Genomic DNA, 26,910 nt, shown 5'->3' on the forward strand with positions numbered 1-26,910 from the left:
CACCTTCTCAAGGGCAATTAGGGATGGCAATAAATGCTGCCCCAACCAGTGAAGCCCACATCCCATGAATGAATAAGTTAAAAAAAATAACCTTACTTGGTTGTTGTTTTCCAGATACATTCCAGCTTCCAACTTGATTGAGAAACCTCTGCAGCCACCGACTGGATTGTAGAGTAACAGATCTCCCTCTTCTAGCTTTTATTTATTTTACACATAAACAGAACCTATGCCCTGCCTCGTGTTTCAGATTAAATGAAATAATAAACTCCTGGGTTAACTGAAATGTATGGATTTCCCTAAATCAGTTCAAACGAGTATTCCCATACACATTCATCCTATCAGTTACATTTAAACAGGTCTTCCATTTCGAAAGCTCCATGACCTTGGCTAATAAAGGGACTTGAATACAATTAGGAGGAAGTTATGGTTATGGTGTTATGCACCACCTGCCCAATACAGCTTTTGACGTTCACCTCAACAGAACTTTAAATGAATGTTTCACCCACTCAACAGTGAGCACACTCATAATTGGAGTGATTGCAGATTCCAGGTTTGCACATAACGAGGCCCCACAAGGTAATGTGTTTCAGTGATGGTTGAGGCATAAATTTTGGCCAGGACACCAGGTGAACATCTTCTCCTTTTCTTCAAATAGTGCCATGAGAGGAGAAGCGGGACCTTGGTTTAGCATCTTGCCCAAAAAAAAAGCACCCCTGACAGTACAGTGCTCCCTTTGTGCTGCACTGGAGTGTCAGCCTGGATTATGTACTCTAGAGTGGGGCTTGAACCTGTAACCTTCTGACTCAAAGGCAAAAGTGATGCCCGCTTAGCCATGACTGAGTTACTTAAACAGTAAGTGCATTTGCAGAGTTAACACTAGTAACAATCGCAGAATCCAAAGCAATAAAAGTAAAATTTCACTTATTCAGTCACGGTAAAGCCCTTGTAATACAAATCACAGACAGTCACTGCTGTGCACTTTCACCACAAGGAGCAACAATTACCATATAAAATAAGAAGACAGAAGTGCTGTGCTGGCAGGAGTCTTCCCTTGGCGTCCTCTCCAGTTTCTTACAGCTGGTTTCAATCTGGGGAGGTGAGACTGAGAGGGAGACTGCCTTAGAGGGCTACCATCCACTCCTGACATTTTTGTGAATGTTACCCCTTTGTAACAAGGCTCAGAACAGAAATGTGCAAGAACTTGTTCCTAACTCACTGCTAATACAGACCCAACTGAGCATAGTCTCAGCAACTTGTGTAACATTTCTCTTTATGTTTACTTAAGGTCACTTTCCAGCTGTTCAGTGAGTAAAAAAAAAGAAATGTACAGGAAATCTTTAGGAACGAGTTATTGGTGCAAAGGGTCTGATTATGAAATATTTTCTTGGAGTTTCCCTTTGTTCCTGTTGCTCTGGATGTCCTCGCCGTTCCTCAGAGCCGCTGAAGCTTTTCCAACGTGGAAGATTGAGCTGGTAAGAACGAATTTTACAAACGTTTGCAAAAGAGATCCTTTGTTCACCCAGAAAAATAAACTATCAATCAATTCTGAGATAGAGAAATGTTAACATTTTATTGAGAGAAAGCTGCCACGTCAAGATGAAAGAATTAACCAAAATATTTTTTCAGAAATCTTAAAACCAGTTTGATATATTTCTTCCTTCTTATGAAAAATTGTTTTTATGGAATAATAAAGATCTCGCCTGGCCATGAAAGCTGGTTGAGTACTCTGCCCCTATTTCCAACTGCAACTTCAACTCCTGCTCATTTAAGATACAAAATAGGGAAATTTTACTGAGATGGTTCGATTCTGGCTCTGATAGTGACCAGAATAAATCTCTCCCTTCCGAAGTTTATGTCATTTCTCTCATTGGTTTCCACCAGTCTTCCATCAATAGCATTGTCAACCCTTCAGGGCTCTGCTCAAATTTCTCGAAATTAAATATTAATCTGCTGAACGCTGTTGTCAGCAAAGGGCAGAAGAAAAATTGTCAGGGCATTAAAAACTGTGTTCATTTTCAGTTATCTTTGAACACTTTTGTTTATTTGTTACAAAAAATATTGGAGATTGAAAGGAAGACTTGCATTTGTGCAACGCTTTCCACAACCTCCAGACATCTCAAAGCTCTCTACAGCTGATGAAGTACTCCTGAAGCTGTCACTGTTGTAATGTAGGAAATGCAGCAGCTAATTTGCATACAGCAAACTCCCACAAACAGCAATGAGATAATGACCAGATAATCTGATTGTTTGTTTTTATCTCTGATTATGTGATGTTGACTGGAGAATAATTATTGGCCCAGAACACTCCTCAGTTATCATTCAAAATAATACAATGGGCCCTTTTACCTCCATTTGAGCAGGCAGATGGGGCCTCAGTTTAACATCACATCCAAAAGACAGTGCAGCACTCCCTCAGTACTGCACTGGAGCGTCAGCCTGGATTTTTATGTTTACTCCTTGGAGTGGGATTTGAAGCTTAAACCATGTGACTCAGATTGGGGAAATGTTTAACAATCAAGAATCATTCAGTTGGGTAATGAAATGTCTGGACATTTTCTAATTAACTGGGTAGCTGAGTTGCTGTGACCACGGGCATATTGGGTGACTAGTGCTGGGAGTATGGAGATGGGATGGTTGGACGCAGGAGATTATGTGATGAAACCTCCAAGAATCCAGAGTTAGTAACCCCACCAAGGACATCGTGGCAAGGCCTTAGTTAAATCCCTGCAGCATTTCCACCCAAACTTTTAATGAAGGGCTCTAAATGCACAGGGAGGGCCGATACAGTTGGCTTGGAATTCAATATCCTGAAAACCAATTTTTAAACTTCAGCGGATGCAAGAAGCTGATGTTGATGGATCCCTTGTTTGTGCCAGAGAGGTACATCATGGTGCATAACAGCTGATCTGCTATCACCTATTTTTGTGTCCCTGCCATTTCATCCATCTAAGTCCTGGAAACTTTAAGTTATCAACAGAAAAGCTGGAAAACTATCAAGGGGAAGGGGGAGTCCATCATATGAGAACTATTTCACATTGAGACCCTTCGTTGGAGATTGGGTACTTAGATATCAGTGCCACATCAAAGGTTATTGCAGAAAATATAAGCTCATGAAGCAGGGGGTAATATGTTGGCATGGATAGAAGATTGGCCAGCTAACAGGAAGCAGAGAGTTGGCATAATTGGGTCTTTTCTGGTAGACAGGATGTGACAAGTGATGTGCCACAGGGATCAGTGCTGAGACCTCAACTTTTTACAATTTATATAAATGAATTGGATGAAGGGACCAAAGGAATGGTGGCTAAATTTGCTGATGCACAAAGATAGGTAGGAAAGTAAATTGTGAAGAGGACGTAAGGAAGCTACAAAGTGACATAGGCAGGTTAAGTGAGTGGGCAAAGATCTGGCAGATGGAGTATAATGTTGGCAAATGTGAAATCGTTCATTTTGGCAGGAAGAATAAAGAAGAAGCTTATTATCTAAATGGCGAGAGATTGCAGAGCTCTGAGATTCAGAGGGATCTGGGTGTGTTAGTGCCTGAATCACAAAAGGTTAGTATGCAGGTACAGCAGGTAATTAGGAAAGCTAATAGAATGTTATCATTTATTGTGAGGGGGATTGATTACAAAAGTAGGGAGGTTTTGCTTCACTTGTACAGGGCGTTGGTGAGACCACATCTAGAGTATTATGTACAGTATGGCTCTCCATATTTAAAGAAAGATGTAAATGTGTTAGAAGCTGTTCCGAGCAGGTTTACTAGGCTAATACTAGGAATGGTTGCGTTGTCTAATGAGGAAAGGCTGGACAGGTTAGGCTTGTATCCACTGGAATTTAGAAGAGTAAGAAGTGACTTAATTGAAACCTTTAAGATCCTGAGGGGTCTTGACAGGGTGGATGTGGAGAGGATGTTTCCTCTTGTGGGAGAATCTAGAACTAGGGGTCACTGTTTAAAAATAAGGGGTCGCTCATTTAAGACAGAGACGAGGAATATTTTTTTCTCTGAAGGTTATGAGTCTTTGGAACTCTCTTCCTCAAAAGGTGGTGGAAGCAAGCCTTTGAATATTTTTAAGGCAGAGCTAGACAGATTCTTGATTAACAAGGGGATTAAAGGTTATAAGGGGTAGGCAGGAATGTTGGGTTGAGGTTACATTCAGATCAGCCATGATCTTATTGAATGGGGAAGTAGGCTTGAGGGGCTGAGTGGCCAACACCTGCTCCTAATTCGTATATTCATATGTATGTTTGTACGTATATCAGCAATCGTGAGGCATTCCTTTGTACAGTGTTTCTTTAAGCTGAAGAAAGACATTTTGTTAAAGCTTTTCATCTTGCACTCAGCAGGGCGTTCGCAAGAACACCAATGTCAGGGGAAGCAACGACCCTATACTGTATGAGAAGAGATTGCTGATTGGTTGGCATGTGGATTCTAATTGGAAGAAGCATTGTCATGGACAATGCACCAATTAATGGTGACTGACAGTTAACTGCCAAGCATTGTTTGAAATTTAAACCAGGCAGTTTGACTTTGATTGCCCTGATGAAGGCAATGCCGTGACTTGACAGTACCACTACGCCACTGCCTCCCTTTTGAAATGGGTTATTGGTCTGTCATGAGAAGGCTTAAAGATTTGGTTGCTAATGTTGCCCATACCAGATGAATAGGTGCAGCCTGTTCCTATGTAACCCAGTTTACCTGACTAACCCACTTTCCTGGCCAGTTTCCCATCTTTTTTTTCCACCTTTCCCATCTACGGGCTGGTCAGATGGGCAGAGCAGAGTGGCAAATGGAATTTAATCCAGAAAAGTGTGAGGTGGTGCATTTTGGGAGGACTAACAAGACAAGGGAGTACACAATGAATGGTAGGGCCCTAGGAAATACAAAGGATCAGAGGGACCTTGGCGTCCATGTTCATAGATCCTTGAAGGCAGCGGGGCAGGTAGATAAGGTGATTAAGAAGGCATATGGGATACTTGCCTTTCTTAGTCGAGACATTGAATACAAGAGCAGGGAGGTTATGTTGGAGCTGTACCAGGTGTTAGTTAGGTCACAACAGGAGTATTGTGTGAAGTTCAGGTCGCCACACTATAGGAAGGACGTGATTGCACCAGAGAGGGTGCAGAGGAGATTCACCAGGATGTTGCCTGGGCTGGAGTGTTTCAACTATGAAGAGAGACTAGATAGGCTGGGGTTGTTTTCTTTTGAACAGACAAGGCTGAAGGGGATCTGATTGAGATGTACAAAATTATGAGGGGCATAGATAGGGTAGAGAGAAAGAAACTTTTCCCCTTAGTGAAGGGGTCAATAACCAGTGGGCATAGATTTAAGGTAAGGGGCAGGAGATTTAGAGAGGATTTGGGGAAATATATTTTCACCCAGAGGTGGGGAGGGGTTGGGGGGGGTTGTTGGTTGGTATCTGGAACTCACTGCCTGAAAGGGCGGTAGAAGCAGGAGCCCTCAGAACATTTAAGAAGCATTTAGATGAACACTTGAAATGCCACAGCATACAGGGCTACGAGCCAAGTGCTGGAAAATGGGATTAGATAGGGGCTTGGTGACTGGCGCAGACACGATGGGCCAAAGGGCCTCGTTCCATGCTGTAAAACTCTATGACTCTATGAATCAAATTGGCTGAAGAGTGGCATCTGTGATGCTGGGAACCTCTGGAGGAGGCTGAGATGAATCATCCACTCGGCACTTCTGGCTGAAGATTGTTGCGAATCCTTCAGCCTTATCTTTTGCACTGACGTGCTGGGCATCCTCATCATTGAGGATGGAGATATCTGTGAAACCTTCTCCTCCAGTGAGTTATTTATTTGTCCACCACCATTCACAACTGGATGTGGCTGGACTGCAGAGCTTAGATCTGATCCTTTGGTTGTGGAATCGCTTAGCCCTGTCTATCACTTGCTGCTTATGCTATTTGGCACGCAAGTAGTCCTGTGTTGTAGTTTCGCCAGGCTGACACCTCATTTCAGGGTGTGCCTGGTGCTGCTCCTGGCATGCCCTCCTGCACTCTACATTGAACCAGGGTTAATCCCCTGGCTTGGTAGCAATGGTAGAGTGGGGGATATGCCAGGCCATGAGTTTACAGATTGTGGTTGAGTACAATTCTGCTGCTGCTGATGCCCCACAGAGCCTCATGGATGCCCAGTTTTGAGTTGCTAGATCTGTTTGAAATCTATCCCATTTAGCACGATGGTAGTGCCACACAACACAATGGAGGGTATCCTCAATGTGAAGGCAGAACTTAGTCTTCACAAGGACTGTGCAATGGTCACTCTGTGTGGAGACTTCATGTGGTCCAGACTCAATTTTGAGGACTCCCAGGCGAATTCTGTCCTGACTGTATAGCACTGTGCCACCATCTCTGCTGGGTCTGTCCTGTTGGTGGGACAGGACATACCTAAAATGGTGATGGTGGCGTCCGGGACATTATCTGTAAGGTATGATTCCGTGACAATGACTATTTTAGGCTGTTGCTTAACTAGTCTGTGAGACAGCTCTCCCAATTTTGGTACAAACCCCCAGTTGTTAGTAAAGAGGATTTTGCCAGGGTCGACAGGGCTGGGTTTGCTCTTGTTGTTTCTGGTGCCTAGGTCAATGCCAGGTGGTCAGTCCAGTTTTATTCCTTTTAGGCTTTTTAGCCATTTGATGCAACTGAGTGGCTTGCTAGGCCATTTCAGAGGGCATTTAAGAGTCAACCACATTGCTGTGGGTCTGGAGTCACATGTAGGCCAGACCAGGTAAGGACGGCAGATTTCCTTCCCTAAAGGACATTAGTGAACCATTTGGGCTTTTGCTCGACAATCAGCAATGGTTTCATAATCATCATTAGACTTCTAATTCCTGATTTTTATTGAATTCAAATTCCACCCAGAACATTACCCTGTGCCTCTGGATTACTAGTCTGGTGACAGTACCACTACGCCACTGCCTTCCCTTTTGAAATGGCTTACTAGTCTGTCATGAGAAGGCTTGAAGATTTGGTTGCTAATGTTGCCCATACTAGCTGAATGGGTGCAGCCTGTTCCTATGTAACTGGTTACCAGACTAACCAACTTTCCTGGCTGGTTTCCCATCTTCCATCGTCCAAAACTTCGTGCTCATCCAAAACTCCACTCCCACTGCCCTAACCCACACCAAGTCCCATTCATTCATCACCCTTTTGTTCCCTGACCCACACAAGGACACTAACTCAAACTGCATGTGCATTTTAAATTGCTGGAGCAGGGGAGGAATCAAAATAGGAGCAACCCCCTGGAAAAGGGTCAACATCAGGTTTGGTGATCCTAACTAGTAGGTGTTGGAATGTAAGGACAATGCCTGGGGCTTGTTTAGCTAATCCACAGCACCAGGGTTGTTGTTATTCAACCTCATCTCCTAAACGACGGTGTTTTGTGCAAAGAAGAGTAGAACCAGTGAAGATGACCTTGCGCTTGAAGGGGGTAAGTTCAAAGTCAATCCGGAATGTACTGCTTGAGTGTATGATAGAATCAGATTCCTCAGTCACTCGGATGGATGGCTGATGGAGTATAATCTAAGGAAATGTGAGGTTGTCCACTTTGGTGGGAAGAATGGAAAAGCAGAATATTATTTAAATGAAGAGAATGGTGCGGTACAGAGGGACCTGGGTGTCCTCATACATGAATCACAAAAAGTTAGCATGCAGCTACAGCAAGTAATTCAGAAAGTGAATGAAACATTGGACTTCACTGTGCGGGGTTGGAGTAGATATGTAAGGAAGTCATTTTACAACTGTATAGGGTGTTGGTGAGACTGCGCCTAGAGCACAGTGCACGTTTCTGACCCCCTTATTTAAGAAACAATATGCTTGTGTTGGAGGCCGGTCAGAGAAGGTTCACAAGCTTGATTCCTGTGACAAAGTGGTTGCCTTATGTGGAACGTCTGAGGTGATTGGCGTTTCGAAGAACAAGAGATGACCTTATTGAAACATATAAGGTTCTGAGGGAGCTTGACAGGGGAGATGCTGAGAGGATATTTCCCTTTGTGAAGGAATCTAGAACAATGGGCACAGTTTCAAAATAAGGGGTCTCCCATTTAAGACAGAGATAAGGAGGAATTTCTTCCCTTAGAGGGCAGTTCATCTTTGGGGTTGTCTACTCCAGCGAGCAGTGGAGGTCAGTTATAGAATATATTCATCGCTGAGTTAGACAGAATTTAATAGACAAGGGAGTGAAGGATTATTGGGGCAGGCAGGAAAGTGGAGTTGAGGCCACATTCAGATCAGCCATGATCTTACTGAGGGCAGAGCAGGCTTGATGGGCTGAATGGCCTACTCCTGCTCTTATCTCTTATGTTGTTATGAAAAGGGATTTGGATAAATACTTGTAGGTGAGAAATTTTCTGGGTTATTGGGAAGAACAGGGGAGTAGATCTAATTATCTAGCTCTATCAATGAGACAGCATAGGCATGATGGACTGAATAGTGCTGTAAGAATTTTTAATCCAGAGAGCGGTTAGAATGTGAAGTTTGCTACAATATGCAGCAGCTGAGGTGAATAGCATAGATGCATTTAAGGAAAGCTAGATAAACATATGAGGGAGAAAGAAATAGAAGGTTGTGCTGATGGAGTGAGATGAAGTAGAATGGGAGGAGACTTGCATGGAACATAAACACCACAGTGAGCCTATTGGCAGAATGACCAGTTTCTGTGCTGTAAATTCTATAATTCTATGATTCAAACATTTCCATTTTTTCTCTTGTGGTCTGTCAGATTGACACGTTTCTTTCTTCACCACCTTTAATGGTTATTGAACTGAATCCTTTTGATTGTGTTTCTAGGAAGAAGGCAGAACTGCATTAAGAAAATCATACCAGATTCCTACTTCACCAGAGGAGCTGCCCAACACATTCCTGTCACGCCAGAAGCGTTACGCCATTAACCCCTTGCTGCACAAATGGGACCACTTCAACATCACATATAAGTGAGTGAACACAAGGCAGTAGCTAGACCTTACCAAAGATACAGATAAATTTATTCCTGGGTCAGTTCAGCAAATTAGCATCTGAACACTTTAGGAAAGATCAAATATTAAGCAGATGAACAATAATGGTGCACCAATACTGTCCTTCCATAATTGTGTTCATTAATATCCTCAAATTGCTCTCAGCAGTACAGCACTCATCAATACTGCACTGAATCCCAGTGTTACACATTGACAGTCTTGTCCCCACCAATACTGTATCCCAGCGTTACACAGTGACACACATGTTCCCACCAGAATTGTACCCCATTGTTATACAGTGACAGACCTGTACATGCCAGTAATGTACCCCAATGTTGTAGAGTAACAAACTTTTTTTATTCTTTCACATGTTGTGGGCATCGCTGGCTAGGCCAGCATTTATTGCCCATCCCTAATTGCCCTTGAGAAGTTGGTGGTGAGCTGCCTTCTTGAACCACTGCAGTCCCTGTGGTGTAGGTACACCCACAGTCCTGTTAGGAAATGAGTTTCAGGATTTTTACCCAGTGACAGTGAAGGAACGGCGATATATTTCCAAGTCGGGATGGTGAGTGGCTTGGAGGGGAACTTCCAGGTGGTGATGTTCCCATAGATCTGCTGCCCTTGTCCTTCTTGGTGTTAGAGGTCAGTGCTTTGGAAGGTGCTGTCTAAGAAGCCTTGGTGAGTTGTCGCAGTGCATCTTGTAGATGATACACACTGTTGCTACTGTGCATTGGTGTTGGAGGGAGTGAATGTTGAGGCTGGTGGATGGGTGCCAATCAAGTGGGCTGATTTGTCCTGGCTGGTATTAAGCTTCTTGAACGTTGTTGGAGCTGCACTCATCTAGGCAAGGGGAGAGTATTCCATCACACCCCTGAGTTGTAGACGATGGACAAGCTTTGCAGAGTCAGAAGGTGAATTACTCTCTGCAGAATTCCATCTCTGACCTACTGTGACCTGACCAGCCACACTGTTTATATGGCTAGTCCCAGTCCAGTTTCTGGTCAATGGCAACCCCCAGGTTGTTGATAGTGGGGGATTCAGCAATGGTAATGCCATTGTATGTCAACCTGTCCCCACCCAGTACTACACTCAGTGTCATACAGTGACAAACCTATACTCATCAGTACTGTACCCCAGCTTCACCTGCTGTCTGAACCTACTAGGATTGTGGAGCTTAATCTCTGTTTTAATGGACGCTTGGAAAATCCCAGGCAACGAACCCCTGATTTTCCAGTTGTGTACAGACATAAGCATTACATCTGATTTTCCTGCTCTACTTTTCAGGTGAGCAATACTCTCGATTGAGAGTTTGGGCCAACAACTCTGATTGAATGTATTCCTGGAGGTTTCATCTCTTCGTCTCCTGCCGCTGGCCAATCAAACAGTTTCTTTTCCCCATCTCCAATGCTTTTGTCGTTAATAAACAAAAACGTTCAAAGAAAATGGGGAAAAACACACAATGGGCTGGATTAACACTCCGCTGATGATGGGTTTGAAGGTGATTGGAGGGGAAGGGGCTCATTAAGTCCACCAAGCAGGCTGCCCACTTCCTACCATCCCTTTCCCCCACCACAAACAGACCAGCGGCCAACCTGCCTGCCAGTGGGCCGATTGAGGCCCTTAAGTAGGCAATTGATGCCCAGTTAAAAGGCCTCATCCTACCATTGCTGGGATTTAACCAGTGGTGGGAGACCATCCGACCAACCAGGCTGCTTTCCCTGCATGGGCTGTGGGAGGGTCACATCCTTAATGGGCCCACTGGACCAATCACAGGGTCCCCCCCATGGTTTTACAGTCCCCTGCTCCCCCCCCATCGAATATCCTCCCTCCATAACTCTCAAACCTCAGCCCCTCATCTCCCTCATGGGGGCCTTCCAGCTTGGCACCTAATGAAACCACCAAACACCGACCCAAATCTATCCAGTGCCAAACGCCTCTGTCCCAAAGTGCTGGACTGCTGCTGGCTTCTGGTTGGCCAGCAGCTCTTTGAGGCAGGACTTGCTATCCCCAAAGGATGGAAATTCCTCTTCCAGAAAGGTAAGCAGTGTGAGGCCATGGTAAACCAATGGATTACAGAGAAAATGCCTTCTACAACCTGAAACTCTTGCATTTCTCCACAGGATTGTACGGTTTCCAAGCACTCTGAATAAAGATGACACCAGGAAAGCCATTGCAATAGCCTTTGTAATGTGGAGTGATGTGTCACCTCTGACCTTCACAGAGGTCCCACCACAGAAGGATGCAGATATCAAAATTGGTGGGCACTGACTTCTATGAAAATTCCTTCCATTTCTTTTTATCCAAAGCTGTTTCTCTTTATGTGTTGACATTGCAACGTGACATAACCCCTCAATCAGCATCACAACAAACACATTATCTGGTCATTATCACATTGCTGTCTGTGGGAGTTTGCTGAGTGCATGTGGCGTTTCTTACATTGCAATAGTGATTTCACTTCGAAAGTGCTTCATTGGCTGTAAAGCACTTTAAGATATCCGGTGGTCGTGAACAGCTCAATAGACATGAAAGTCTTAGTTTCTTTCAGCTCCTCAGGATTATAAACCAGTGTTTGTAATGTGTTCTCATTTCCAGCATTAGTGGTGCAGTGGTTCTGTTGCTGGAACTAACACTTTTGAAGCTCTGGATGAATGATCCAGAAGAACGTACGTTCAAGTCCCACCCCTAACAGTATGATTTTCAATTCGAACTAAAGAGCTGTTGGATTGTTATAAGAACCCAACTGGATCATAAGTTCCCTTTAGGAAACAGAGCCTGCCATCTTTACCCAGTCTGACATCTATGTGACTCCTGCTTTGGCTCAAGAAGAAATCCTGTTCATCTTCTCCTGGCAGCTAGGGATGGGCAATAATTGCTGATCTTCCCAACAATGCCCAGGAACTGAGAACAAATAATAATAAAAATATGCCAAATTATGCTCAAGAGATTGAATCAAATTCTTATATTATCCCAATATGTTTTTTGAGTTAAGCTGAATGTACCATACAGAAGCAGGCTAGTTGGCCCAATTGGTCAATGCCAACATTAATGCTCCACACAAACCTTCTCCTACATTTTGGGATATTGGGTTAAATGTGCTGCTTCTGTTCTTTAGGGAAAATGTTTCAGGAAATGATACATTTGCAGCTCACCATTTTCAGTTTTTTCCCCTGCCCTCAAATTTATGCCTCAATTGTGAAACAGAATAGAACAGCCATTACATTTCCTGTGAGAATGGATCCAATCTTAACAAGTTTCAGTCAGATTACAGATTAAGAAGAATGTTTGTTTCCCCCCCCCCCTCAAAGCAGTGGGAATGAACCTACTCCCACCTCTGGAAAAAAAATCTTGCTTAACTCCTTTTCAGAAAAGCTGGAGAAACGTCTGCTTAATAACCAAATAGCAAGTTAGGGAAGTAGCAGTAAGCAGAGTTTGTAGAAGGCCCATGAATCCTTGGCTGATAAAGTATTGGAAGGTACCATAAAGCAGGTGGAATATGAAGCATCCAGTGACACAGCATAATTCTTTGACAGCTTCAGTTACACATCCAGTGTTTGTTCAGAATTCGTATCTCAGATCAGGAACTTTTCTATTTTCATTTTTTTTTATCTCCCAATTTTTCTCCCCTTCTCTTCTCTCCTGTTGGCTTGACTCCTTCTTTGGTTCCATCTTGTGCCAGTCACCTCATTAGTACCCTGGCTCCATTGCCTATGACACCTCTCCCACAATGAAGGTGGATGCTTGAGCATGTGGGACAACATTTTCACCAGGGTGATTGGGGCATCACAACCAAACCCGACGCTGTGCTTACCCGATGTCCACACACAAACACTTCCAGCAAGATGGGAGCAGGGTGCGATGATTAATGGTTAGCAGCAGGAGATTAATTGCAAGATTTCAACTCAATTCAGCCCATCTAAGCACATGCACTCATTTGAAACCTACAGGTTCCATATCATCAAAGCATCCCAATTGTTCATGGATAATCTCACCCCCAAATAGCTGTTGAGGTTGGAGGGGGTCTATTGAAAATTTCAATACTGAAATTAATAAAGCTTCATTAGGGAAGGGTATTCATCATAGTATTATAGAAGGGGGCTATTCAGCCCCCAGTGCCTGTGCTGGCTCTTTAAAAGAGCAGTCGTGTTTAGCCCTAATTGTCCACTTTTTGTCTGTAATCTTTTAAGTTCCTCATCCTCAAGGATTTGTCCAACTCCCTTTTAAAGTTATTTATGACATTATTCATTGTAGAATTATCTAAGCAACTAGATAGAATTAAGATCAGCCGCAATCCAACTGAATAACGGTACAGGGTTGAGGGACTGAATGGCCTCCTCCTGTTCCTAAATCCCCAGAACCCTAGTTGAAAGTCCATTCCATGTTCTTATTGTCCTTTAGAGAAGAACTTCCAGATGTTCATCCCAAAGTGTACTATTTTATTGTCCTACTGCCTTTCCTCATAATTCAATCTTTTGATCCCAGGGATCAGCCTCGTGATGCTTCTCTGCCATCCCCAGGGTCTGAACATCTTCACTGTATCACACCCAAACCCTTCCCCTTTTCCACCCTTGCTATTGGGAAACCCTGCACCAAGGGCCAATTTCTTGAGCCAATCCTACATGACTGCAGGGTTTGGTGGGAAGTAGCAGATGTGGGAGGAAGTCCTTAGTCATGATTGTCCCACCATCATGAGATGTGGGGCAGGCGTGATGGACCAACTAGTCTCCAACCTGTCAAATTCTGTATGATTGTATGTCAAAATGTTTCTCAAAATACTCCACACACCAGGTGTCCTCAACAAATGTTACAACATGAGAGGAAATAGTCTCCTCCAAATCATTCATGGAAAGCATGACCTTCAGGGTGATTGTGCATTATTAAAGCTGACTTTAAATGCATTTCAGGATTTTACACGTTCAATCACACCGACTGCTGGTTTGCCCCACTTCACCCCTGCTTTGATGGACTCAATGGTGAGCTGGGTCACGCTTTCCTGCCACCACTTGGTGAGATTCACTTCGACAATCATGAGTTCTGGATTCTGGGGAAGTCTCGATTCAGCTGGAAGCAAGGTATTGATGTTAAATGAAAGACTGCTGTTGAAAATGGGGAGCACATTTAGCTCTGAGTCAAAGGGTTATGGGTACTAAGCCTGTTGGAGGATGTGAACACACAATCCAGGTTGAAACTCTCAGTGAAGGAGTGCTGTCAGAGGTGCTGTCTTTCAGATGATGTATAAACCGCTATCAGGGTGACCGACTCTGGGGAAAAAAATAAGGAACACATTGGAATGGGGGCTGTATGAGGAGGAGATAGAGGTGATGCTGCCATGGCTGTGGGTACAGGGGGAGAGTGTTGCTGCCGAGACTGTGGGGGTGGAGTTGGGGAAGGGGCTCGTTGCTGCTGAGACAGTGGGAGCTTGACACTGAAAGGTGTGTGTAATCTGTGTGCATTATACCAAAAGATGAAAAATAGGGGACAAAGGCTGTCCCAGGACCAAACAATATGGGACACAGGACGACCACCTCAATATGGACAGTCCTGTGTAATCAGGGACAGTTGTTCCCGACTGTGATCTCCATCTACCCCCTCAGGTGGATATAACAGATCTCATGGCACTAATTCAAAAGGGAGTTCTCCTTGGTGTCCTGATCAAAAGCTATCCCTCAGCCAACTTCACCAAAAAACAGATTATTGTGAAGCTCTTGGGTAGAAACAGTAAGATTCCGCCACATTCAGTAAGAAAAAGAACTGTTGCACGTGCTGTTAAAGTATGGATTCTTTTCACTCCCTCTGCTGGTACATGTGTGTATGGTAGTCTCAAGTGGACAAAAAGCACAATGCAATTTTCAATAGACCACAATTATCTGGTCATCGTCACAGTGTAGCCTGTGGCAGCTTGTGCACGAATTTGCTGCTGTGCCTTTTACATTACAGCAGTGACTACACTTCAACAATACTTCATTGCTGTAAAGCACTTTGAGACATCCTTGAACTTGTGAAAGGGGAGAATCGCAAGTTCTTTCTTTTGTCATGGCTCTAAGTAACCACAACCTTTTGTAGCAGAAAGAAATAATGAGAACGATGAGTAAAGCTGTTCTGTTTTGCCCGGCAGCATCCCCTTCATGTTTACTTTGTTCCATTTTCAATTGCTGCTTTCTGGCAGCGGCAATGCAGTCAAGTGACCAAGCTCGAAGGAGATGGCCCCTGAGGAGATACAGCTCCAGATGGGACAAGGAGCATCAGGAAGATTAGGAAGCATGAGGAAATAATCAATGAGATATTGAAAGCCGTGGGTAAATTTACCAAATTCAGAGCAGATGGGGGTTAGCCAGTCTTTTCTAGTAATTGAAATAGGTGTTTAATAGGGTTGTACAACAGGAAGAGTTAGAACAATTTTCACTATATTGACTTCATATCGATGGAATGACATTAAAACTAGAGCTAGGCTGTTCAGGCAGCACTTCATCACACAAAGGGTAATGGAAATCAGGAATTATTGAGGTTGGGGGTTAACTGAAGATCTCAAGACTGGGAATGATGTTTTTTTGTTGGGAAATGCTATTAAAGGATATGAAACCAAGGCCCTACTCTTCTAAAAGTGATGGGCCAGAATTTCAAAATGAAAAAGAAAATTGTTTCATCACAAGGAAATGCAACTTTAGCATTGTGTGATAATTGGTCCTCTCCTGGATCAAACCATCTTACCCCTTAGTGAACTTGGATTCCATTGGGAAAGCTGGAGGGAATTTTCAGGGTAGCTCAGCAACATCCCAAGATAACCTTTTTTGCTTGCACAAAATGTACAGAGGCAGGCTGACCCTCCGCAATCAGAAATTGGGCCTCAATTTAAAAGCCCAAACGAGAAACAGCACCTGAAAGTGCGTCAGTCTCTCAGTAATTCACTGGGAGTACCAACCTTGATTATGTGCTCATGTCTCTGGAGTGGGACTTGAACCCTCAACCTTCAGATTCAGAGGAGTGAGTGGTATCACTGAGCAATGGCTGACACTAACAGGTGGGTTTGTGAGATTGATCTATCGTGAAGTGATCAACCTATTGGACCTAAAAGGATTCTCCCGCTCTTAAAGGATCGTCACTGTTTATCAGTTAATCCTGGCCCTCTCTGTCTTGATCTGTTGAATAGTTTTACTCTGTTCTGTTGACAGGTGTTTGGCTAAATGACTTGGTGCAAGTTGCAGCTCATGAGATTGGACATGCACTGGGGCTTATGCACTCCCGCAATGAGAGTGCGTTGATGCATCCCAATGCAACTTTCACCGGGCAGCGAAGAATCACACAGGATGACATCTGGGGAATCCAGCGACTATATGGTATGATTACTATTGATTATAATCTGGTGTTCACTACCTGCTTCAATCAGAACTTTCAAAGGGGAATTGGATAAATATTTGAAAAGGAGAAATTTGCAAAGGCTCTAGGGGAACGAGCAAAGGGGGAGTAGGAACTAATTGGATAGTTGTTTCAAAGAGCCAGCACAGACATGATGGGCCAAGTGACCTCCTGTTCTGTAAGATCCTGTCTTCATGGGCCAAATAATAAGACTCTTCATGAATCAAGAAAGGAGAAACTTCATTTCTGACCTTAAAAAGTGTGAGAGAACAATATTGTAATTTCACAACATCTGGAACCATATTTTATTGCTGCAGCTATCACTCACCTGCTCAGGTACGGCATGCTGAGAATTACAGATGTGCCCCTTCCCATGTGGTGAGTGAGACAAATGGTGGCTTCATTTATAGCTGTTTGCTCTGTATATGGTATTGCTGATAATACAAATATGCCAGGGTAATAAGTGTTACTCAAATATTGGTATTTATTTCCAATGTTTTCACAGAATTAACAGCAGCGAAGGAAGCCATTTGGCCCTTCATGCTTGACCTGGCTCTCTGAAAGCTATCTAATTAGTCCCTTTCCTCACACCATTTTAATTTGTTTCTCTTCTAATTGTTTTAAAAAAGAGGACTTGGTAAGAAAATGACCCTGTGTCCTGCTTCCATCACTGTTTTCTCCTGAAGGTGTGACTTCTTCCTGTGCCAGGGTTGCACAGCCAAGGACGTTGCCCAAGTCACTATTCTCCACGTAGGTGCATGCCACAGGGGGATTCACATTCTAGCCAACACTCATAAACCCTTCCCCATCCTCTGTGCACACCCACTTTGGGTGGGGGGTGGTTGGGCTGCAAGATAATGATTCGTGGAGGTAACCTGGGGTGATTTTCCACTCTCTGTCCTGGTATATTCATTGCAATATGCCATCCTCCAATAATGCCCTCCCTTTCCCCTACAGGTTGCATTGATAAGAAGAGGCTGTGTGATCCCTGGGCACGAGTTGGATTCTGCAAGAAGCGACGCTCATTCATGAAAAAGCATTGTCCTAAAGTTTGTGACCTGTGTTTTGGTGAGTTTCAATCCTGCCTGAGTTCTGCAATGATAATGACACTTCCATTTTTAAAATTCATTCACGGGATGTGGGCTTCGCTGGCTGGGCCAGCATTTATTACCCATCCCTAGTTGCCCTTGAGAAGCTGGTGGTGAGCTGCCTTCTTGAACCGCTGCAGTCTGTGTGGTGTAGGTACACCCACAGTGATGTTAGGGAGGGAGTTCCAGGATTTTGACCCAGTGACAGTGAAGGAACGGCCAATATATTTCCAGGTCAGAATGGTGAGTGGCTTGGAGGGGAACTTGTAGATGGTGATATTCCCATTTGTCTGCTGACTTTTTCCTTCTAGATGGTAATGGTCTTGGGTTTGGAAGGTGCAGTTGCAAGACTCCTGGTGAGTATTTGCAGTGCATCTTGTAGATGGTACACACTGTTGCCACTGTGCGTCAGATGGGGAGTAGATGTTGAAGGTGGTGGATAGGTACCAATCAAGTTGGCTGCTTTTTCCTGGATGGTGTCGAGTTTCTTGAGTGTTGTTGGAGCTGCACTCATCCAGATAACTTGAGAGTATTCCATCACATTCATGACTTGTGCCTTGTAGATGGTGGACAGGGCTTGGGGAGTCAGGAGGTAAGTCACTCATCGCAGAATTCCTGACCTCTGACCTGCACTTGCAGCCACAATATTTATATGTTTGGTCCAGTTCAGTTTCTGGCCTGGCCATTAGAGCAACTATCATAGAGACAGAGTTCCTTGTTTTGCAAAGCTATGGTGCTCGTACCACTATGGATGGCATTCAAGTCCCTGCCATTGCTGGAAGAGGGATGGGAGAAATGGCAGAGAACAAATACCTACGTAGACTGTGGAAGACCCAAGCCTAGCAGCAATTTGAGTCGGGCCTTTGATGATACCTTCATTTGGTCAGGTGCTTTTCACTTTGGAAGAGGAGCAGGCCATTCAGCCCATTAAGCCTCTGCTTTCATTCAATTAGATCATGGCTGATTGATATCTTGACTCCGTGTACCCAATGTAATTATTAATAATCTTTCCTAACAAAAATTTATCAATCTCAGTTTTTGAAATTTTAAACTTTTGAAAAGAAAGTCTCAGCAGCACTTTGGGAGAGTTCCCACTTCCCACAACCCTTTGAGTGAAGAAGTGTTTTCTGACATCACCCCTGAATGGTCTGGCTCTAACTTTAAGTTTCTAGAAGCTTGTGTTGGACACCTCCTACCAGAGGAAATAGTTTATCCCCATTTACCCTATCAAAATCCTTTAATTATGTCAAACATCTCAATCAGATCAGCCTTTAACCTAATATACTCAAGAGAATACAATCCTAGTCTATGCAACCTGTCTTCATAATTTAATACTTTTAGCCCCCATATCCTTTTGGTGAATCTATGCTGTACTCACTCCAAGACCAATATATTCTTCTAAAGGTGCAGTGTCCAGACAGAATAACAAGTCTAACTGGACCTTTCCAGAACTTCCACTCATTTTTATTCCCGCCCCCTTCAGATAAATGTCAAGAGTCATTTGGTAGTACAGAACTTGAGCATTGCATGTGAAGAGAGTGCTGGTTGGCAAGTGGATTCTGATTGGTAGAGGCGTTACCATGGAGAATGCACCAGTTATGGTGGCTGACAGTTAACTGCCAAGCATTGTTTGAAATTTAAACCAGGCAGCTTGACCCTGATTGGTCAATTCATTGCCTTGAGGAATGAGTCAGTGAATGGCTGTCATTTATTTTGTTTACCTGAAACAGGTGCAATATGTGTATATGTTCTTTCTGTCTGCAAATAAATATAAATTGTGTATAATAAATTGTATATAAATTGTATAAATTAAATATTTATACAAATTTCCCCTTATACCGATATTCTTGCGAAATTTCCTGATGAGTGCAAGACAATAAGCTTTGACATGTTTCGTTTTTCAGCAATAAATGTCAACATTTAATTAATCTTTTCAATTATTTTTGTCCACTAGCTTTTGGTCACTTCTATACTTAACTCGTAAATCTATCTGCTCCTCCATAGCTCCTGGGTTCTGTCAATTAGAAAAATACTCAGATCTATCTTTCTTATGTCCAAACTACTGTCTGGAGTTGCCAACTCTAATTCCATTTTTCCTGAAGCTTTCACCATATGATCTCCCTTCTCGGACTGTTCCACAGGCAAATTGCTCCTGCCCATGGGTTTCCCAACACCTCTAATCTCACAGTGCACCCATGTCAATAGGAATGGTTCTCCATTACCTGATTGGATGACTCCTGTCAGTCAAAAACATTTTCCCCCAGTCTCCAATATTTGCAAAACTAATAAACAATCAAAGAAAATTTAAAAATGAAAAAATGAAAAAAAAAACATTTTCTTTTAATGTTTCCTATGACTTTTCTCGTGAGTGTTGCAACACTGCCCTGGAGGTTAATCTTCAATTACTGGACATTCCAGGACAATCCTGGAGGTTTAACAATCCCACCAATGCAGCTGGAGGACAACTCAACTTCTCTGTCCCAACCCACCTAAACCCCACTACAACCTCTTTGACATCGAGATCAGCAGGAGTCAAACAGCCAAAGTATATTGAAAAAGAGAAAATGAAAGGCTTTCATTTTAACCTAAAACAAATATGTTTCATGGAGCAACTAAAGGAGAATCATGGTCATCTGCCAATTCACAAAATTCTTTTTCTGGCTTGGGGATACTACATTCTCCATAACAATGACAGTTCCATTTTCAAATAAGATGGAAAATAGAATAATGAAAAGTTAACTTAAGTTGCTGACAAAGTAGGCAGCTTTGACTCGGTAAGAAATTTTTCTCATTTGCTTTCAGAACCACCAGATGCAGCAATTACAACCACTGCTCTACCTCAAAATATCAAGATGAAATATGTATCCAAAGGTCGTATAGTGACCTTCCGATGTGGAAAGACTCTCTCACATACAACTCCTCTTAATGTCAGGTGAGCTTCATTGAATCATTGTCACGTAATCGCCTAGCTATATTCATGTACCATTATTCAAAGGATAGCAGGGAATTCACCCAGTGTCCTGGTGAGCAGTCCTCTCTTAAACAGTGGTAGTACAACAATGTGGGTTTAAATAGCAGCTCTAATGTAATACTGGTGCAATACTGTGGTACCTACTTGGGCGTGATGTTATGCACAGTCTCTGGCAATAAAATTGTTGTTCATGTGTGGTACTCTCACCTCTGAGTCAGAAGGTTGTGAGTTTGAATCCCACACCAGAGACTTGAGCATGTATCTGTTGGATCCAGTGCCCTGGTTTGTTGGGTCTAAAGAATCTGGGTTACACACTTGTTTCAGGGTGACCGATTTGGTACCAAGATAGAGAAGATCAGTAGATCGTTCTTGGCTACACTTGTGTGCTTACAACTCAAAACTCTATCTTTACTCTTCAGACTATAACTCAAGACTACTGACTACAAAGGTAGCCCACACTACTCTGCTATTAGGTATCAAAGTCATGTGATCTTACAATACAACATTTGTCTTAAAGGCATATTAGACATCAGATTACCACAATGTCATAGATTGACGTTCTAGTGCAGTGCTGAGGGAATGCTGCACTGTTGGAGCTTTTGATCTTTTGGATGAGACGTTAAACCAAAACCACATCAGCACCCTCAGAAGGACATAACAGATCCAACCATACTGTTTTGAAGAAGAGCAGGTGCCCCGTGCAATGTTTATCCCTCAACAAACAAGCTAAAATGGATGATCTGGTCATTATCAGATTGCCATTTGTGGGATGTTGCTGTGTTCAAATTGGCTGCTGTGTTTCCTACCTTACAACTGTGACTGCAAAGTACTTCATTGGCTGTAAAACGCTTTGGAATGTCCTGAGGTTATGAAAGGTGCTAAATAAATGCAAGTCTTTCTAATAATTACTTCTAAAACACAAATTCAGTGAAGCTGCAAAGTAGGCAGTAACAGATTGGTTCTACATGCGTATTACGGATCATTCAGGAAGTCCATTTGCTGTGGCAGTATGCACCTATTCATGTACGTTGTTGCCCGGAGCTATGGATAGTGATGGTAGAGGCTCCAACTTTCTTTCCATCACATGGCTGCCCAGGAATCTCTCCCATGCTTACCACCCACTGTTGGCCTGTGTTGGATAGATTTTCAGATTGATGGCAAATTGTTTGGCCTTGTTGTGAACACTTCTTCCTTGGCCTTGGCCTTGGGTTAGGACTCAAAGCCAAAGTTTCTGACTCAGAGGCAGGGCACGACCCACTGCACCACAAGACCTCCTCATTGGGTCTATAGCTGGCATGATATTCCTTTCCATTGGAGTGTATAATGGGTGGGAAATTTGCCTCTGACCATTTTGTGTCCCTGTCGGATTTCAATTTCAGTCCTCTGACCTGCAGTTCACGTGGATATTGAACATCCTGTGGTACTATTCTACTTGCATTCTACCTCGTTTTAAAAATCAACAAAAGATGAGCAAAAAATAAAGAGGAAGGAGAAAATAAACTTTGAGGGAAACAGACAGCAACAGCTTCTTTAAATATATAAAAAGGAAGATAGAGGCCAAAGTGAACATAGGCCCCTTAGAGAATGATAATGGGAAACCAGGAAATGGCAGAGGAGCTAACTAAATACTTTGCATCAGTCTTCATGGCAGAAGGCACTAATAGCATTCCAAAAATCAAGGGGCAAAATAGGGGGTAGGAAATAAATACAACAATTATCGCTAGAGAAAAAATACTAGAGAATCTAATGGGGCTAAAGGCTGATAAGTCCCCTGGACCTGATGGGTTGCATCCTAGGATATTAAAGGAAGTAGCTGCAGAGATAATGGATGCACTGGTAGTAATCTTCCGAGAATCCTTAGAGTCTGGAAAAGTCCCAGAGGATTGGAAAACTGCCAATGTAACATCCATGTTCAAAAAGGGAGGGAGACAAAAAAAAACAGATACTTATAGGCCAGTTAGCTTAACATCTGGCATTGGGAACATGTTAGAGTCTTTTATAAAGGATGTAATAGCAGAACATTTAGAAATACGTAATCTAATCAAGCAGAGTCAGCACGGCTTCATGAAGGGGAAATAATGCCTGACAAATTTATTAGAGTTCTTTGAAGAGGTAACAAGCAGGATAGATAAAGGGGAACCAGTAGATGTAATATATTCAGATTTCCAAAAGGCGTTTGATAAGGTACCACACATAAGGCTACTTAATAAGATAAGAGCCCATAGTGTTGGGGGTAGTATATTAGCATGGATAGAGGATCGACTAACTAATAGAATACAGAGAGTTGGGATAAAGGGGGCATTTTCAAGATGGCAATCTGTAACTAGTGGAGTGCCGCAGGGTTTGGTGCTGGGGCACAATTATTTACAATATATGTTAATGGCTTGGATGAGGGAAGTGAATGTACTATCGCCAAGTTTGGAGGTGACACAAGGATAGGTGGGAGGGCAAGTGGTGAGGATGACACAAGGAGTCTCCAGAGGGATATGGACAGGTTAAGTGAATGGGCAAAAACATGGCAGATTTGGAATATAATGTGGAAAAATGTGAGTTTATGCACTTTGGCAGGAAGAATAGAGGAGCTGAATATTATTTAAAGGGAGAAAGACTGCAGAAAGCTGCATGATCTCATTGAATGGCAGAGCAGACTCGATGGGCCAAATGGCTTATTTCTGCTCCTATGTCTTATGATCTTATGGCCAAAAAAAACTTCCAAAAAAAACCAGGTAAACGAGCCAAACATTTCATTACTTTTTATGGAATCTTGTTGTGTAAAATGGATGATTTTTTTTAGTACTTGATATCACCTGCAATTCCTTTTTGTGTGATAGGCTGCTATATAAATGCAAGCTCTTCCTCCTCCTGCTACAACAATTAACATTTGGTTTGTTTCTTTCAGTTGGTACAAGGATGGGGAATTGTTAGCCAATTCAGTGCCTGGATACTTCGTTGTGAAAGACCAGGACCTCAGCATTGTGGCAAATGAGTATAACGAGGGTCTGTACACCTGCCAAATCCAGCGGAAAATGTTAACGCTTCAAGCCAATTCTTGGTGGATCAGGGTCAAGGAAGACAATGATATTGCTGAGCCAAAAGGTGTCAACTCCCACTGAGGATGAGTGTGGCAGCATGGAATCATTCCAAGCTATTGTAAAACATGTAAATATGACCACAGAGGACAATGATCTAGCTTGACCAATTGCTTGACAAAGTCAATGGCCAGTCACTTAGCAACATCACTGATTCCCCAACCGGATGGTCACGAGTTTGAATCATAATGCTACCTGAAATTATATATTTAATCAGCTCCAAATGAATTCTTTGAGGTAGTTGGTGAGCGTCTTGAGGAAAATGTTCCCGTTTGGGAAGGAAAGGAAACAAATTCTGCTCATCTTGCTCCAGAGGCAGGTGGGTGTTCAAAATATTGAATCAGTGAAGATTTATATATCTTGACTAAACTTCCCTCCTCTTGAAAGCTGAGAGAAGGATAATAAAGGAGTTAGGTAGACTCTGTCAAAAAGAAGGGAATTTGTCAGGTTAATACATTTTTTCATGCTATTACACCAGAATAAGAATTTATCTCCCTTTAATAATTAAGCAAATAATGAACTGCCGAACTCACAGGCTCCAGACAATGCAATAATAAATTGGATGGGAGGTTTACAGGATCCTCCCCAATTTTCTGCTCATTTAAATGAATGAATGGGAAATTGAGTGTGGCTCCATTATAGATGCCCACTTTTAGTTCTACTTTTTATCCCAAGCACAATTAGGGTTGTCAACCGGTAGGGTTGGCCTGGAGTCTCCAGGAGTTGAACATCAATCTACAGGACACTGCCATTTGCAACCCTGGAGAAAAACCATCGGGACATTAAAAAAGATTTTTTTGGTCATTTCCTTTGAACATTTCTTTTTACCAGATATAAATATATTGAAAATGGGAAAAAAGGCTGTTTGACTCACAGTCAAGCATCATCCAATTGGGTAATGAGTCTTTTTTGCTTAGGAAAACAGTAAAGACATTGCATCACAAGGATGGATGTGTTGGCCGACTAATGACTGGAGAATGGGGGCAAGTCATGGAATGAAATCTCCTGAAGTAAATTTAATCACAGTTGGCAACCCTAAGCACAAGATACTGCAATAAATCTGATCCATGTTTCAGTCATGAGTTTGAAGTGGAATAAGCTCTAAAGACTGTTACAACACCTCTTTCACTCATTGGTTGTGTCAATATTTAAACTCATGGAGTCACCATGAACAACCAATGGTATGAGGTGGCTGTACTCGCTGGTGTAACTGTGCCAATTCATTAATGTTCTGTCTATAAACATTGACTTACACTGAAGCAATATGATCATTGGTATAAACACAGAAAGTACTGGAAATCACCAAGAACTTTGGTGAGCCCTTCGGCTCACTGATCACATTGTTCCAGAATACCAACCATGCATCAATTCATTAAACATCCTACAGTTTCATAGTGAGTGCTGTAGAAAGAACGGGGCCGAGATTTAACATCTCATTCAAAACACAGCACCTCAACACCGCATTGCAGTGTCAGCCTAGATTATGGATATAGGTCTCTGAAGAAAGATTTGAGCACAAAGCTTTCTGACTCAGAGACTAACATGCTACCACTGAGCCACAGCTGCAGATAATTTCTCTTAGTCAGTTGAATGAGTGATGGCCTCTAGTGAGCAGAGTCTGTAGAGTTGTGACTTTTTCTCTCCTTCTCAAAGTACCTTTGCCAGCAATCGTCCATCCATTAATACTCCCTGAAGACTGCAATCTAGCAATGTTGTCCAATACTTTAGCATGTGGCTAATTGTATTTCTGATTCTTAAATAAAAGTAACATACACTGCTTTGGGGCTGTGATCTGATGACTCAATATTTGCACGGTGTAAACATGTGAACCCTCGTGCATTTGTTGGTAAAATGATGAGATGGAAAGCAGAGTGTGCAAATGTTGTTTTGATCATTATGAGTGCTTTCCTTCTTTGGTTGCTGAATAGTGATGGGTGTTTGTCAAGTAGATATATACATGGACAGGTACATTTACCTGCACTGTGTGAGCGTGTATAAGGCTACTAAGATGATGCATGTGTCAAATGTGTGAGAATAGTGTTGCTGTAGCCACACATGCAGTTAGTCAGTGATTTTTGCTCAGTAACACACTGATCTAACATCAACTATTAAATTACATTTAAATCAAATGAATGCAACAGTCTTGGGCACATTTCATGTTGAATTAGTTGGCTAATTATTCACATCAACATGAGATGACAGTCTTGTCTTGGACTTGGGGTGATACAAGGTAGGAATAAACTGTCTCCCATAAAGGAATAAGGGAAAAGAAGAGGGTGATTGAGAGTCTGGTGCAGCAAAAACAAAGATCTGGTGGCAGATCACTTACCCATTCTATAATGCAGTGATGCATACCTTAGGGATTTAGGACATTGCTTCAGGAGATAAAGAAAGAGTTGGTGTTCCAAGTAAACTACTGAGAATTAATTAAGTGGAATATAGATATATCTCTTTGTTGTTAAGATATTGCTAAGTTGCTACCTTGCCAATTTAAGATATAAGTAACACACAATATAGGAACCTAGAAATTGCTGGACGAGAAAAGACCAAGGTCCATCCAGTCCACCTTCCACAATCCTAGTAGTCACATGGTACATGTGTCAGCTGTGGCTCAGTTGGTCACTCCCTGAATCACAAAATTCTGGGTTCAAGTCCCAATCTAGGGCTTGAATGTAAAAATCAAAGTTGACACTCTAATGCAGTACTGAGGGAGTGCTGCTCTTGTCAGAGCTGCTGCCTTTCAGATGAGGTGTTTAACTGAGGTCCCAACTACCAGCTCAGGTTGATGTAAAAGATTCTATTATTTTGAAGAAAAGGAATTATCCCAGGTGTCCTGGCCAATATTTATCCCTCAATCAACATCACAAAAAGCAGATTATCTGGTCATTATCACATTGCTGTTTGTGGGAATTTGCTGTGTGTGATGTTGGCAGCTACATTACATAGAATCATAGATTGATTACAGCACAAAAGTAGGCCTTTCGGCCCTTCTTGTCCATGGTGACAGTGACTACACTTCAAAAAGTGCTTCATAGGCTGTAAAGTGCTTTGAGACACTGGTGGTCATGAAAAGTACAAATAAATGCAAGTCTTTCTTTACAATGACAATAGAATTATTGGCTAACCATAATAGTTAATTGCTAACAATTAGTCTACAATTGATCCAGGCATACATCTTATTTCTGATGCATAATAATGATATAGATCTTGGTGTGCAGAGGACACTTTCAAAGTTTGTGGATGATACGAAGCTTGGTAGTGTGGTAAACTACGAGGAGGATGGTATGGAACTTTAAGAGGACAAAGGCAAGTTGGTGGGGTGGGCAGATAGGTGGCAGATGAAGTTCAACACGGAGAAGTGTGAGGTGATGCATTTTGGTACGAAGAACATGGATAAACAATATAAAATAAGGGGTGAAATTTTGAAGGTGGTGCAGGAGCAGA

The 26,910-nt window shown here is 42.6% G+C and overlaps 1 protein-coding gene across 1 annotated transcript; it reads left to right on the forward strand.

The window, feature by feature from the left end:
• Nucleotides 1–1,109: 1,109 nt before the first annotated feature.
• Nucleotides 1,110–25,243, forward strand: mmp23bb (matrix metallopeptidase 23bb). Its single transcript, XM_041204275.1, has 8 exons — nucleotides 1,110–1,472; nucleotides 8,805–8,947; nucleotides 11,089–11,225; nucleotides 13,870–14,037; nucleotides 16,135–16,299; nucleotides 17,276–17,386; nucleotides 20,209–20,338; nucleotides 23,277–25,243. The coding sequence occupies exons 1-8, from the start codon at nucleotides 1,323–1,325 to the stop codon at nucleotides 23,488–23,490; spliced, it is 1,218 nt and encodes a 405-aa protein (XP_041060209.1). The 5' UTR covers nucleotides 1,110–1,322; the 3' UTR covers nucleotides 23,491–25,243.
• Nucleotides 25,244–26,910: the final 1,667 nt, after the last annotated feature.

Source organism: Carcharodon carcharias, chromosome 2 (genome assembly GCF_017639515.1).
Source record: "Carcharodon carcharias isolate sCarCar2 chromosome 2, sCarCar2.pri, whole genome shotgun sequence".
In the NCBI taxonomy this organism is placed as follows: Eukaryota; Metazoa; Chordata; class Chondrichthyes; order Lamniformes; family Lamnidae; genus Carcharodon; species Carcharodon carcharias.